Source organism: Stegostoma tigrinum, chromosome 35 (genome assembly GCF_030684315.1).
Source record: "Stegostoma tigrinum isolate sSteTig4 chromosome 35, sSteTig4.hap1, whole genome shotgun sequence".
NCBI lineage: Eukaryota > Metazoa > Chordata > Chondrichthyes > Orectolobiformes > Stegostomatidae > Stegostoma > Stegostoma tigrinum.
In genome coordinates, this window is record NC_081388.1 from 10,339,980 (window position 1) to 10,355,325 (window position 15,346).

General features: G+C 44.3%; 2 protein-coding genes across 4 annotated transcripts in view; one reads left to right on the forward strand and one right to left on the reverse strand.

Moving 5' to 3' along the window:
- Positions 1–13,946, reverse strand: part of brd4 (bromodomain containing 4) — a 184,487-nt gene extending 170,541 nt beyond the window's left edge. For 2 of the 3 annotated variants that reach the window (XM_048521931.2, XM_048521929.2), the window contains exon 1: positions 12,651–12,907. In XM_048521931.2, the coding sequence (XP_048377888.1) occupies positions 12,651–12,691 (41 nt within the window). In that variant the 5' untranslated portion in view covers positions 12,692–12,907. Of the gene's footprint in view, positions 1–12,650; positions 12,908–13,880 lie in introns of those variants that run through there. The other variant, XM_048521930.1, reaches the window with a different exon arrangement.
- The window catches only part of LOC125447502 (volume-regulated anion channel subunit LRRC8C-like), a 52,565-nt gene continuing 50,758 nt past the window's right edge, over positions 13,540–15,346 (forward strand). The window contains exon 1 of the mRNA XM_059639880.1: positions 13,540–14,044. The gene's annotated coding sequence lies outside the window, so the exon portion shown is untranslated. The remainder of the gene's footprint in view (positions 14,045–15,346) is intronic.

The window sequence follows — 15,346 nt, forward strand, 5'->3', positions numbered from 1 at the left end:
GAACTGCCAATGCTGGAGAATCTGAGAATACAAGGTGTAGAGCAGGAAATTTATTAGAGATAGTAGGAACTGAAGAATGGTCTTGACCTGAAACATCAACTTTCTTGCTCCTCTGATGCTGCTTGGCCTGCTATATTCATCCAGCTTCACACCATGTTACGCTGACAAGATTAATGTGCTTTCACATTAACAATCAAATTTCACCTAAAAGGCTGTCATCCCTCAATTCAGCTCAAAGTGTTTTTCTTTGTTTGGAAAACAGATCAAAATGTCTGGACATCACAGGTCAAGACACCAGGGCAACAAGAATCTGTCAGTCTAAAATTACTAGATTAAATGCACCCTACAACTGCAGGGGAAAAAGTCCATCCATAAGCCAAGGTATCTCAAGTGTCTCTGATCACTAAAAACAGTTCTCCACTTCCAATAAAGAAAGACAGGCTACCCATTCACTCCGACTACATTACAGAGAAATTAAAAATAGGATGAGCCTCATCTCACTTATGTGCTGCCCTCGAAGACATTCTGAATAGGACTGACTACCATAATCCTATTGAGTTTCTGGTCACCTCTTATTTTCCTGCTCCTGGTCTCAGAAGAAATCTTAAAAGGACTGGCTTATCTTTCATAATTGATCCTCAAACTCCAAATGTATGCACTATCCCTCCCCCTTGGTGCTAACTGTAGCTTTTGTACTGGAAACGCAGAAGTAGTAAAGGCAGAATCTGCAACTGAAACAACAGTTACTCGGGTTCTGTGCCCTACTGTAAGCAAGCAGGGATTTGGTTAGCCAAACTGGCAAGTTCAGGAGATAATGGGAACTGCAGATGCTGGAGAATCCAAGACAACAAAATGTGAGGCTGGATGAACACAGCAGGCCAAGCAGCATCTCAGAAGCACAAAAGCTGACGTTTCGGGCCTAGACCCTTCATCAGAGAGGGGGATGGGGTGAGGGTTCTGGAATAAATAGGGAGAGGGGGGGAGGCGGACCGAAGATGGAGAGAAAAGAAGATAGGTGGAGAGGAGAGTATAGGTGGGGAGGTAGGGAGGGGATAGGTCAGTCCAGGGAAGACGGATAGGTCAAGGAGGTGGGATGAGGTTAGTAGGTAGATGGGGGTGCGGCTTGGGGTGAGAGGAAGAACAGGTTAGGGAGGCAGAGACTGGTTGGACTGGTTTTGGGATGCAGTGGGTGGAGGGGAAGAGCTGGGCTGGTTGTGTGGTGCAGTGGGGGGAGGGGACGAACTGGGTTGGTTTAGGGATGCAGTTGGGGAAGGGGAGATTTTGAAACTGGTGAAGTCCACATTGATACCATTAGGCTGCAGGGTTCCCAGGCAGAATATGAGTTGCTGTTCCTGCAACCTTCGGGTGGCATCATTGTGGCACTGCAGGAGGCCCATGATGGACATGTCATCTAAAGAATGGGAGGGGGAGTGGAAATGGTTTGCGACTGGGAGGTGCAGTAGTTTGTTGCGAACTGAGCGGAGGTGTTCTGCAAAGCGGTCTCCAAGTCTCCGCTTGGTTTCCCCAATGTAGAGGGAGCCACACCGGGTACAGTGGACGCAGTATACCACGTTGACAGATGTGCAGGTGAACCTCTGCTTAATGTGGAATGTCATCTTGGGGCCTGGGATAGGGGTGAGGGAGGAGGTGTGGGGGTAAGTGTAGCATTTCCTGCGGTTGCAGGGCAAGGTGCCGGGTGTGGTGGGGTTGGAGGGCAGTGTGGAGCGAACAAGGGAGTCACGGAGAGAGTGGTCTCTCCGGAGAGAGAGACAGGGGTGGGGATGGAAAAATGTCTTGGGCGGTGGGGTTGGATTGTAGATGGCGGAAGTGTCGGAGGATGATGCGTTGTATCCAGAGGATGGTGGGGTGGTGTGTGAGAACGAGGGGGATCCTCTTTGGGCGGTTGTGGCGGGGGCATGGTGTGAGGGACATGTTGCGGGAAATACGGGAGTCGCGGTCGAGGGCGTTCTCGATCACTGAGGGGGGAAAGTTGCGGTCCTGGAAGAACTTGGACATCTGGGATGTGCGGGAGTGGAATGTCTTATCGTGGGAGCAGATGCGGCGGAGGCGGAGGAATTGGGAATAGGGGATGGAATTTTTGCAGGAGGGTGGGTGGGAGGAGGTGTATTCTAGGTAGCTGTGGGAGTCGGTGGGCTTGAAATCGACATCAGTTACAAGCTGGTTGCCTGAGATGGAGACTGAGGGGTCCAGGAAGGTGAGGGATGTGCTGGAGATGGCCCAGGTGAACTGAAGGTTGGGGTGGAAGGTGTTGGTGAAGTGGATGAACTGTTCGAGCTCCTCTGGGGAGCAAGAGGCGGCGCCGATAGTCATCAATGTACCAGAGGAAGAGGTGGGGTTTGGGGCCTGTGTAGGTGCGGAAGAGGGACTGTTCCACGTAACCTACAAAGAAGCAGGCATAGCTGGGGCCCATGCAGGTGCCCATGGCCACCCCCTTAGTCTGTAGGAAGTGGGAGGAGTCAAAAGAGAAGTTGTTGAGGGGGAGGATGAGTTCGGCTAGGCGGATGAGGGTGTCGGTGGAGGGGGACTGGTCGGGCCTGCGGGACAGGAAGAAGCGGAGGGCCTTGAGGCCATCTGCATGCGGAATGCAGGTGTATAGGGACTGGGCGTCCATGGTGAAGATGAGGTGTTGGGGGCCAGGGAATTGGAAGTCCTGGAGGTGGTGGAGGGCGTGGGTGGTGTCAAGGACGTAGGTAGGGAGTTCCTGGACCAAAGGGGAGAAGATGGAGTCCAGATAGGTGGAGATGAGTTCGGTGGGGCAGGAGCAGGCTGAGATGATTGGTCGACCAGGGCAGGCAGGTTTGTGGATTTGATGCCACCCGAAGGTTGCAGGAACAGCAACTCATATTCCGCCTGGGAACCCTGCAGCCTAATGGTATCAATGTGGACTTCACCAGTTTCAAAATCTCCCCTTCCCCAACTGCATCCCTAAACCAGCCCAGTTCGTCCCCTCCCCCCCACTGCACCACACAACCAGCCCAGCTCTTCCCCTCCACCCACTGCATCCCAAAACCAGTCCAACCTGTCTCTGCCTCTCTAACCTGTTCTTCCTCCCACCCCAAGCCGCACCCCCAGCTACCTACTAACCTCATCCCACCTCCTTGACCTATCCGTCTTCCCTGGACTGACCTATCCCCTCCTACCTCCCCACCTATACTCTCTCCACCTATCTTCTTTTCTCTCCATCTTCGGTCCGCCTCCCCCTCTCTCCCTATTTATTCCAGAACCCTCACCCCATCCCCCTCTCTGATGACGGGTCTAGGCCCGAAACGTCAGCTTTTGTGCTCCTGAGATGCTGCTTGGCCTGCTGTGTTCATCCAGCCTCACATTTTGTTGTCTTGGCAAGTTCAGGAGTTTGATCCCTGCTCCAGCAAAGTGGAACATGCATCCCTGTCCTACTTGTCGGTGAGAAAAACCTTCCACTTCATTCTGGTTTAGCAGACAACTGGCAAGGACCTACTTTCAGGCAGTAAACAGAACGTAACCTAATATATAGCTGAAAACAACCACACTTGACATTTTCACCCATATTTGACATTTTGTACAGTCGGGGGTTGCAAGACAAACGTATCCAAGTATTTTGAATGCTGAGTTAATGTTTCAGTTGTGCAAGTCCTTGCAATGGAAAGCATGGGATCAGAAACAGTTCAGAATCAAAAGGATTGTTGCCTGGACCATAACAGCATAGTAAATACCAACATACTTAAAACTAGCAGCTAAAATTAAAAAAGGGAATAAACTGCAGTTTACGTTTCATCATACTGAAAAATGGAACAACATTGACCTACAAAACGCACTGAAAAGAAATAAAAGACCGATCAAGTATTTTTCAATGCTGTGCAATAAGAAAACACCCTGCAATGTTTTCCCTCATTTTATTCAGGAACATTTACACTGATACTTTATATTTAGGATTCATGTCATATGTACAGTTTTAGGAGAAAAAGAGATAGTAAATAGCATTATGCTACAAAACAAAGGAACTGCATTGCAAATTTGACCTGCGATAGGGTTAAGGCACTTATGAAACCATGATAAATTCCATCAGTCCACATTAAATTATAGTTTGAGACAGGCTGGTTTAGTAAACCATTACAAAATGAACACTTAAATAAAACCAATTTCAGTCTCTCTTTTACTGAATATTGCCTCGAATACAAGTGAAAAATAAACATGGGGGGACTAATTCTGATCCACACTTCAAGAGTCTCTCATGCTTACAACTGACATCTTGCATACCACTTCCAGTATAGTTTACTGGTAAAGTGATCAGAGACAAATAACAGAGATTCAATTGTAACATGCAGAGAATTGCACAAAGAATGAACTGATGGTCATTATAAACGGGATCAAGAGTGTGAAAAGCATCAAAAAATGGGGCACTGAATTTAAGTTGTGAAGGTACCCAAAAAGATTTATTTTTCAGTCATATTAGTATCATTTCAGGCATTCAAATTTGTTAGTTTTACAATTCATTAAGGCCCTTCACAGCCAGAGACAGACATCACAGAAATGGCTCTGAAGTGACATTCCAGAGGTCAAAGGTTATCACTTTTCAATTATGGCAGCACCCAAACCCAGTCAGGCAATAATTAACAAATCCCTATGCAGCACAGACTCTTCCACAATCAGGTAAAAAAACCATACATGGAATCAAACGCTTAGGAAATGTACTTTTGGCATAAAAGCAAAAAAAAAATCAGAACGGCCTATATTTATCCATCCCAAATCACTTGCTACATTGTGCTTCTACACTGGTCAGTAAACTGTTACAGTTTATAAACTGTACACCTGCCCACATTCCCTGCAGACACATTTGTAGACTTTACATTGTCAAAACTCTCCCTAAGAGAATTGGAACATTTACACAGAAGAAGGGGCCTGCACAGTATGCTACTACTCCTTCTGGCATGACACACGGTGCAACTGGATAAAATGCCAGCTGATTTTTAAAAACGAAGGATTCCCAAGTTCTAAAAGAAGCAAATAATTTTGTACGGCATTTAGCTGAGACATACCCAAGGATTAACACTGAAGCCTTCAAATGTGTAAGTACAGTTAACAATTAAAGCTGAACTTAGCCCATCCATCCAAGGCCTGCACCCATTCCTTTCTCCCAAACATTAAACCTGCAAGACATCCACCATTCCCTATCTTCACAGTACCATCTTCAACAGACTACCAACACCACAGCCTCATTCTCTCCCGACATGAACACGATTAAATTTCTCAAGAGCCAAGAAATCACAACTAACCAAGGGGCCCTCATCTTCAACTCTCAACAGCAAGCTCAGAAGATCACAGTCACAACCTAACCTTAATAGGTAATTCCCTTGAAAAAGCACGGTTTTTAAAAAAAAAACACCTGAAGGCCACATCCAATAACAGGTACTAGCTGAATGCATGACTAGACACAAATCTACTTCCACAAGCAATCCAGTGTCACCTTCTATCTTCCTCCATTTCAGCTTTCTCATAAATGAGAGAAAAGCTTAATGTAAAAGCCTGCTACAAGACAAGCCAGCAAAACAAAAAATTTCCAGAGATCAAAAGACAGCATTAAAAAGTAAATTTCTACTCCTTAACCTATAACTCCAAAACATCCATCCTGAGACTATGAAGCATTTGGACTATATCCCAACCTCATCTCCTCCTTCTGCTTCAGTTTCCCATAAAACGTATACCACATGAAACACTCAGTAGCAAATCAGACAATTTTTTTTCAGAAGTAAATCTGTATAACCTCGACAGCCCAACAGGCAAGATTCCTATCATGAACAAGGTAATGCTGAGGGTGTAGGAACACCCAAAGTGAACAGCAGTGTAGTTGCAATCAGAATGACGTTGGCCTTGGAAGTGAACTTGCTGGAAAGGTCATGTGTTTAGAAGATGCTGAAAAAATGATTCACTGCAGCATATCTTATTGATAGTAAATACTGCTGTCACCATGCACCAGTGAATGAAGTGAATATTGAAGGGGTGAATGAGGATCCAATCAAATAGGCTGCCTTTTCTGTTTGTCACGATTCTGGTGAGTTGATGGAGCTGAATCCATCTGGGCATGACGTACATTCCTAATTGTGCCTTACAGAGGTTGCACAGGCATTAGGTCCTACAACATCGGTGGAGAGAAAAAGTGCGAAAGCTGTTGAGTTGCTCCAACAGATTGTTTGTTTTTTGGATTTTATCATCTGCAGTTCTTGGAAAATCAGACTTGGGCGTCACGGTGACTTAGTGGTTAGCACTGCAGCCTCACAGCACCAGGGACCCGGGTTCGATTCCAGCCTCGGGCAACTGCTTGTGTGGAGTTTGCACGTTCACCCCGTGTCTGCGTGGGTTTCCTCTGGGTGCTCCGGTTTCCTCCCACAGTCCAAAGATATGCAGGCTAGGTGGATCAGCCATACCCATAGTGTTCAGGGGTGTGGTGGTTATAGGCAGATGGCTCTGGGTGGGATGCTTCAAGGGGTGGTGCGGACTCACTGGGCCGAAGGGCCTGTTTCCACACTAAAGAATCTAATCTAATCATTCCACTGGGGAGTTAAATGCTAAAGCATCTCTAGAATCTACCTCTGGTAGGCACAATACCAATATGGCTGATACTACCGAGTTTCTGATAAACAATAATGGTGCTAACGTCAATGAATGTCAAAGCTGATGGTTAGATTCTCGTACATGAATGAAAGAACTATGGTTGTAAGGAATTCGAAATAAGCAACTGTGGAATCTGGTCTGACAGCACTGGGACAGAATATGAATAGTGGTCATGGGTTTTCTTTTCAGGGGTGGACGTGTCTGTGCATGGAAGACAGAGTTGATGTCAAGTCCAATAGCTCATTATTCAATGTGGTCACTCCCACCACAAGTAGCAGGCGATGCTACTTGCCACTCAGGAGCCCTAGCTTGATTGCTGTCCAGAACTTGTGCACACTGACTGCTTCAGCACCTCGATCAGTAAACACTTTCTCACTTCTAGCCTCAGAAAAACTACTGATGAAGGAGTTTTAGATTGATGCACCTAGGAGACTAAACTGAAGAATTTGTGCAGTGATGAACTAAGATGAATGATCTCCACAACCGCAACCCACCTTTCAGTGAGGAGCTTTACCCAATGTTCATTAACTATAGCTAAGCTGGAGTTCCTCAAAAGCATATTCTGACCTTGACATCAAGACACCATTTGAATTCGCTCCCACCCCATCTCTGGAATTTAGTTCTTCTGCCCATGTGACCAAGGCTGTAACACACTGGCAGAACCAAACCCGAGTTAGCAAGCAGGATATTCCTTTTCAAGTACTGTTCAACGACACTGGGTAGCGCCTTTGATCATTTTACTAGTGGTTAGATTGATCCATCAGTAACTTGTGTTGGATTTGTCCCACTTATTACGCACAAGACCGACCTCGGCAGGTTTTCAACATTTTTAGCTAGGTGCCAGTGTTGGATCTTGGCTAGGTGTTGACACATTTAGTATTAATGGCAATATTGTAAAAGCCATAGCCATTGCAATACCCAATATATTCAACTCTTTCACGCATTATCCAGAAATGAACTAAATTGGCTTATCATCCTGGAGAATGTACGAGATAGTTCGGATGAATCAGCCACTTGGCATTTCAGGCCAAGAGTAAATGTATATACATCAATGCTGACTTTTGCGTTGATGTATTGGACGTCAGCATTTGCAATGATGGCAATCACTGGAAATGACTCCAAGTTTCTCAATTGTCCTCGGTCATGACTCGATGTGAAAGGACAGATCTGTTGGGTGTGGAGATCATTTAGCCCTGCTGTGTTTTGTTTCCACTGTCTGGCTGTTAGCTTCACCAGTAGGAACCAGATGATTTTTTTGGTATGCCTATTGCTTCCTCTAACATGAAACCCCCCACTCTCTTCAATGAGCCTAGAATTTCTCAACTTGTTCACAATGGCAGAATGGAGGAATGTCAGTCCATGCAGTTACAGATTGTACTTGCAAATAATTCTGATGAAAGCCAGAGCCTCATGGATGCTCAGTTTCAAGAGGTCAAATGAACCTGAAGTCTACTCCATTTAGCATAGTGATAGTGAAACAATAAATGGTCAAGTAATTATCTAGACCAAATGATTCAAAGAATAAACTCATTAGATCAACACAGGCCAAAAAACTTATTGGATGTATAAAAAGTACAACTAAATTACCACTGATAATCTGCCAATGAGTGGGAGGGGATCATATGCTCATTAAACAACCCAACCACTTCACACCAGACTACCAGGTCAGCAAATTCACTCTCTCACTGGACAAGATTGCAGAACTACAATTTCTCTATTTTGTCAGTTTATGATCTGCTCTTCACGTGGCATTTTTATAATCTACGGATGTTCTTTTCAAAGTGTGTGTAACTATTTGCACAGAACATTGCAAGATGTTACCATGTGCTGTAGATCACAACACAAGCTTTCTAATCCTTACTAGACCGCCTCAATAAGCTGTCCCATCAACCAATTATGTCATTCATGACTACAAGAATGTACAGTCAAAACTGCAAATTGAACAGCACCTCTGCAGAAACATCAACTTCAATGCAGTCCACATTAAAACTCTCAGATGCATTTAGCCAGACATTCAATAGCCTGTTTCCTTCATTCAAAATATTGACGTTGGAATGTGAAATTCTGCAGAGGAGTCCCCATTCTGTAAGACCGTTCAGTGTTTCCAATTATGAAAATAAAACATTTAGCAACTCTATTTGCCACTGCTTTTCAGCAACATTTGAAAACTAACCATGGGTTTCAGGCCAATCAGATGTGGATTTGTCAGTTGAATCTACGCAGTACCTACAAAAAAAATCACGACATTCCAAGATTTTCCTTATTGTTAGCAAGTTTATGACAATAGGGATAGTAATTTTAAAATTGAGGTTTCAATCAGAAACCAGCATAGGAGAGAGAGCACAGAGGTGATATGTGAGCTGAACTTAAAATGAAGTAATGTACAAGCAGATTTGGAATCAACTTAACGATTTAAAAGGAGAAAGCCACCAGGACTGAATTGGAATAGTGCAATCTAAAGAAGGCAAGGACATGGATCAGCATCTCAGACATTGCACTAAGACAGGACAGAAGTTGCAAGGCAGCTTCAGTGTTGAAACGGTTGTGCTTCTTGAAAGCTCATCTCAGCGTCAAACACAAACTAAGGTCGCAAACATGATGATTCAGCCGCATAGAGCTACTAAGGGAAGGGAAGGAGTTTATGGTAACGTTTACTTAATTTCACTCCGAGCAGGAATGCAGCGACATGCATGGAGACAACATCCTATTATAATAAGGTCAATATCCATGGAAGAGAAGACAAACTGGGAAGGAAAAAAAGATAAGATCTAATCAGAACAATCTATTCATGGTATTTTACTGAAGAAACAGAAATTGGCAGGTTTCCCACAAATTGGAGAAAGTGTTGGCAATTTCCCCCAAGCTATCAACTTCCATTGAAAAAGTCAGTTCCCTAGGAATTCCTGATTGAAATCTGCTTTAAAAATTTAGATAATTTCTGTGAGGCAAGTATCAAAAGCAAATAGCGAAATTGACCGAATGCGTCTACAGAAAGCAGTTTCTCTTGACATACCTTAACTGACTTATCTTGCAAAATGGTCACAATCCAAACACGATGCAACAAAAATTGTATTGCTCAATAAATTAGTCCCAATGGCAGCTTAGTTGTCCCGCATACTCTTAGCTTCTCATTACAATTACAAAAAGAAAAACATTGCTCTGTCCTGACCATCCCTGGGGCAATTTGCAGCACGGTGAGCAAGTCAAATTTACACAGACAAAATGTAAATTGCAAATTGCAAATTATTTACCACTGTAGTTATTTTGTATGGTAAAAGCACCTCACATTGGCTTTGAACAGGTAAGAGAACAGCTAAGAGCAACTTGAATCCCTCAGCACACAAAGCAGTGAAGTCTACTGCAGAATGACAAAAAGTGTGGAGCTGGATGAATACAGCAGGCCAAGCAGCATTTAGGAGAACGTCAGCTTTAGTGCTCCTGAGATGCTGCTTGGCCTGCTGTGTTCATCCAACTCCACACTTTGTTATCTTGGATTCTCTAGCATCTGTAGCTCCTATCATCTCTGATCAAAAGTCTACTGCAGGTACAGATTTAATAGATCCAAAAAAAAAAGTACTTCACAAAAGACAACAGCACTAGGGCATACTTTTTACGGTTTTGTTATAAATGGGTCTTCAAACAGTAGCTGCCAAACTTTTCCTAGAATCACAGTTCCCCTATTGCATAATTTCCACATACACAAAATGTTCAATTTACTAAAAACAAGATGACCCAGAGAATAAAGTCAGACTCAACCAAACCAAAATGCTAAAATCTGCACACAAGTCTTGGTAACGATCAAATGTTTAACAGTACAAGAAACAATAGACAAATCACTTAGATTCATGTGAAGTTCAACATTTTAGCAATTCAAACTGGTATAAAATAAACAATTTAATCTAAATATGCACACAGTCTATATGCAGTAAGGTCCTGACTTTATTGCTGACATTAAATTAACTGGAAAATATTAAGCCACTAAACACTACCACATCTCTAATGTGAATGTATACTGGATATAGCATAATTCAGACAGGAAAACAATTGCTTCACAAACCAAGATACAATATTGTCAATCAAGATACTTATCAATTTCACATTTGGTTACATAAAAATAATCTTTGGCCAAGCTAATCACTAGTAGAATAAGCACAAGGCTGTAGAACAGTAATATTGAGCATATCATTGCAAGCATTCAACAAAATGCAACACCCCAAAAAAGTGCTTTCAGTAAATTTACTCAACATCAATAAAGTGATTAGGCCCGAAACATCAGCTTTTGTGCTCCTGAGATGCTGCTTGGCCTGCTGTGTTCATCCAGCTTCACACTTTGTTATCAATAAAATGACCTTATATTAACCAAGTTTATAATGGTACATCGTTTATCCATCTAAAACTCATAAGGTGAGGAGTGATCAAAGTCCAGCATTCCTGAAACACCAGATAAGGGAGTGTCAAAGAATCCCAGAAAGCAAAAGGTTAGGATTCTACAGGAGATGTACAGCTATAAATGTTAGCATAGAAAAATGAAAGTAACAGAGACAAGCGTTGCCAATTTGATAGAGGTAGAAGGCCAAGACAAGGGATAAAGAGTTCTCAGACAGACTAAATATGACAAGAGGTGTCCCCCAGGATACGGAACAGCATATCAGCATTTGGTTATATACGCTATAATCAGATGGCAAAATTTTACATATCACATGGCAAATAAATTACAGATACGAGTGGGAAATAAGAAATCGGACAAAAATAACTGTACATGTGAGCAAAAACAAGATAGCACAGGGAAAGTGTGAAGCCACTCACTTTAGATCAGACAAGCAAAATCCAACTTCTTTTTGCGAGACTGCAAGATGTATATTGACAAAAGAATTCAGGTGCATCGATTACAGTTATTAATCCAATGCAAAAGTATGAAATGCAACAATAAGGATGGTGGAATACCCAAGGATCAAGCTGATTCTTTTTTGCTGCGCACACACCCAGGCAGACCTAAAGTTGATATCTTTACTTGTGCTGAACAAAATTCTAAGCAGCCATGAAGACACACAACAGGCTACAACGTGCGAAAGGCCTACGCCGCCTCCTATAATTGTAATATTAGGATCACTCTCGTCAGTGTAATTGGAGCAATTATTCCATAATGTCAAAATCCGCAACTACACAACGAGCGAGCTCGATAACCAGAGAAAAGGCTGCTAACGCTGGTACATATATACAACTTAACTGAAATACGGCAACTGCACAATTCCGAACACGTTCGTTTATACGGTTGGGAGCGATGCAATGTAAACAAATAGTAGCAATTACCCACACTCGGACAACTTCGGGGGGTGGGGTGGAATGATGAAGGGGAAATATCGTAAGCATATTTAATTCCAACGACACCTCACACGCCGTCCTAGCAACCAATATTACATCCGAACTGTATGTTTAAAAAGTGACTTTCAGAAATACGTTTGCTTATTGCAAACCTAACAGCACTTCAGTCTTGTAACCATTACAGCGGGGCACTGAAGGCGGAAGACGCTAATGCACAGCTTTAGAGAGAAGGGAGGAAAAAAAAAGACGTAGCGTGGATAAAACAGCTTTCAAAACAGGAGAACACTGCATTCCTTGGACGGGTTGAAAACTAGTCACATTGCTTGAAAATGATGTGCGGCCACATTGCAACCTAGGTCCCTGGTAAAACAGGCGCTTCTCTTCCCTGCACTCCCTATATACACACTAACAAACAGATGTGAGAGCGGCGCCGAGCTCCGATTCCGCCCCGGTTTGGGGCCTCTCATACACAAAATGGCGTCAGGAAGCCGTTTCCCGCTCAGCGCCGACAACAATAAAAGCTCATTCCCACCCGCTAGCCTCCCTAAACTCGGGCCTCTCCTGCCCGCGTTTTCCATTTGTCCCGTCTCACCTCTGAGCTTCACCTTTACGCTCTGATTCTCCTTTCTTATCCCAGTATCCTTTACCAGACACCCCCCCCCCCCCCCCCCACCCGGACCACTACCACTGTGTGGCCTTGGCCCAGGCACGACACTCACCGTGTGGTCGGGCCTCCCGAGGCACCGCTCTCCCGCTCCATGATGCCACTTAAAAATCCACCCTTATCGCCTGGAAGAAGCAACCGGCGCCCTTTTGGGGTTGTGAGGGGAAGAGGGAGGGTGCGTGTGTGAGTGAGTGACTTTCCTCTTCTCCCACCTTCTCACACACAGCACCCCCCTCCCCGTCGAAACCTTTCCTCTCGGTCCGGGTTCGTTTTTTTAAACCGTCTCCCAAACACTGTTTGACCCTTAACTTTCCCCTGTACCCCTTAAAACCTCCCCCCCACCCACCCCCAGGCACCACTTTAATTCCAACACGAAAAGGCTCCCCGTGAATCGAAGTCTCCGCTCCCCAGATGGCAGAACCCCCACCCCCTCGACAACACCTTATATACCGCCCGCCATCTTGCCCGGGCCTATTGGCCGTGGCGGGCACGTGATGCCCGGCCCCACCAAACCATTGGCCGGGGTCCGCCACGTGACCCTGAATTCGAGCCGCCATTGGCCCGCCACCTCAGTATGTGAGTCATAGGACGCCTTTTTTCGAGATAAAAAAAACCGTGGCGTCGAGGAGCTAGCCCAGCGCAGGGGGAGCTCCCGACGGTGGGAAAATTTCGAAAAGGCGCTTCGTAGGCGGCGTGGGAAGAAAAGGATCGAAGAAAAGGAGGAGGGAAGTAACATAAGTGTTTAACAGGGAAACGAACCGCCTACTCCTCCCTCCGCCATGTCAGGGGTGAGGATTGGCGGGGTCCTTATCACGTGACGCACACCTTGTCCCGTCACTGGTCATGACACAACACGTGATGACGGAGGGAGCCGTCGTCCGCCGCAAATTTTCAAGCCCCCCCTCCCCTCCCCCCGCCCCAATTTTTTTCCGCCCTCCCGGCAAGCCGCTTTCGAAATCCACCGCAGGCCGGAATCTGGCCTATTCTCCCTGGTTCTCTGACTACAGAACAACGGTTGGCCTAACCACTAAGGTCGCCGCAGCTCTCCGAGAACACAGGACCGGTCTGCGGCCTCAACAGGCCGCTCCACAACTCTTGTGTATTTTTTTCCCTCTCTCCACTTGCGCCTTTTCGCCGAGGTTTGACCCCGTTTTGGCTTCACTTCCTTCCCCCTCCACCTCCCATCGTGAGAAAAACCAAACTGCGTAGTGCTTCGCTAAAGACGCAGCTTTCGATTTTGATCGCTTTCGCAGTTCTTGTTTGTTTGTTTGTGTAATTTTTTTACCTGTGTTTGTGCGCGCGCGGCGTCCCGGTTCCACACAACCTTTTCGGCCTCAGCGTGACGTCAGACGCACCGCGCGTACAGCTGGCAATCAAAACCGATGGGGTTCGCCCCCTCTTAACCCTTGAAGCGCCCACCACCTCTACACGTTAACTCTTGAAGGCCAGGTAAAGTAGAGCCTCTAACAAAAACAGAAATTGCTGGATAAACTCAACAGTATCTGTGGATCGAAAGCAGAGTTAACGGTTAGAGGCCAATGATCCTTATTCAGAACTGAATTCTCTTCACAGCAATTTTTTTTCAGAGTTTTTCCAGCAATTTCTATTTTCTTTATTTCCGATTTCCAGCATCGGCAGTTGTTAGCTTTTTTTCGTTTAAAATAGGACCTTCCATTTCGGTAACGCCTCTCACAAACTAAGGTCAACCCCAATGAAGTATAACAGCTACATGGCAACGTAGGAGATCCACCAGCCAATTGTAGCACAACGATCTCTCACCAGCAGCAATGTTATAAATAACCAAAAAAAATGCTTTTGATGATAAATGAAGGCCCGGAAACTGAGAGGATGAAACTCTCGTTCAAAAAGTATTGTGATAATTTTATATCTATCTAAAAGGACATTTTCCCTTACCGCACTAAATGCGGGCCGAGATTTTTGATGGTTGCCTCTCTGAAATGGGGCTTGAACCCACAATCTCCTGACTTGGAATGCACCCGTTCAGTCATTGTTCACACTTTTTCTTCTGTTGCATTTTTTCCTACTTGAATACTGTATTTCCGTTTCACCAAAATATTTAAATCATTTCAAATTCGTGTAATTCTGAGAATTTGGGCTCTTCAGTACTTTTTGGTATTTAATTGCTAATGAGGTATTCTGAAAATTAATTTAACAAGAATTACAAGGACAAGAAAAGACGTGATGAAGAAAAATGAATTTTGGGACTTATTCAAAAGTTGCAAGTTAATAATATGAAAAAATATACAGACACACAGGTGTGAGGATATATTGTCCTACAGTTCAGATTCTCTACTTAGGGGAAAAGAAATGGAAATCAGTGCTGAAATGTCAAATTTGGCATTTAGATTTTTGCGTGTTGAGCTTTTTTTCTGTCAAATTCTGCGTTTGACATTGATATTTGCAGTGATTGAGAAACTTCTAATCATTCTTGAAGAAGCCTTCTGGAGGATACCCTGAATGTAGTAGTATTCTGTGGTTTATTTAAAACTGCATCTACATCAAGCCTGTTACTTCATGGTTGGACCTACTGTAGAGATAATATTTTGTGGTGCTCACCAATCCCAGAAAGAAGCCACATGGCCCATTATCCCTTTGGGGGCCCTTTGAAAGTACTATCAAATTGACCATATACTGCTTTTCCTAAAAAGCTGCATTTTGTTTTCTTTTCTGGGTTGTCATAAATATTCAACAAAAAAATAGATATCATATGCTTTGTTTATGGATTATTCA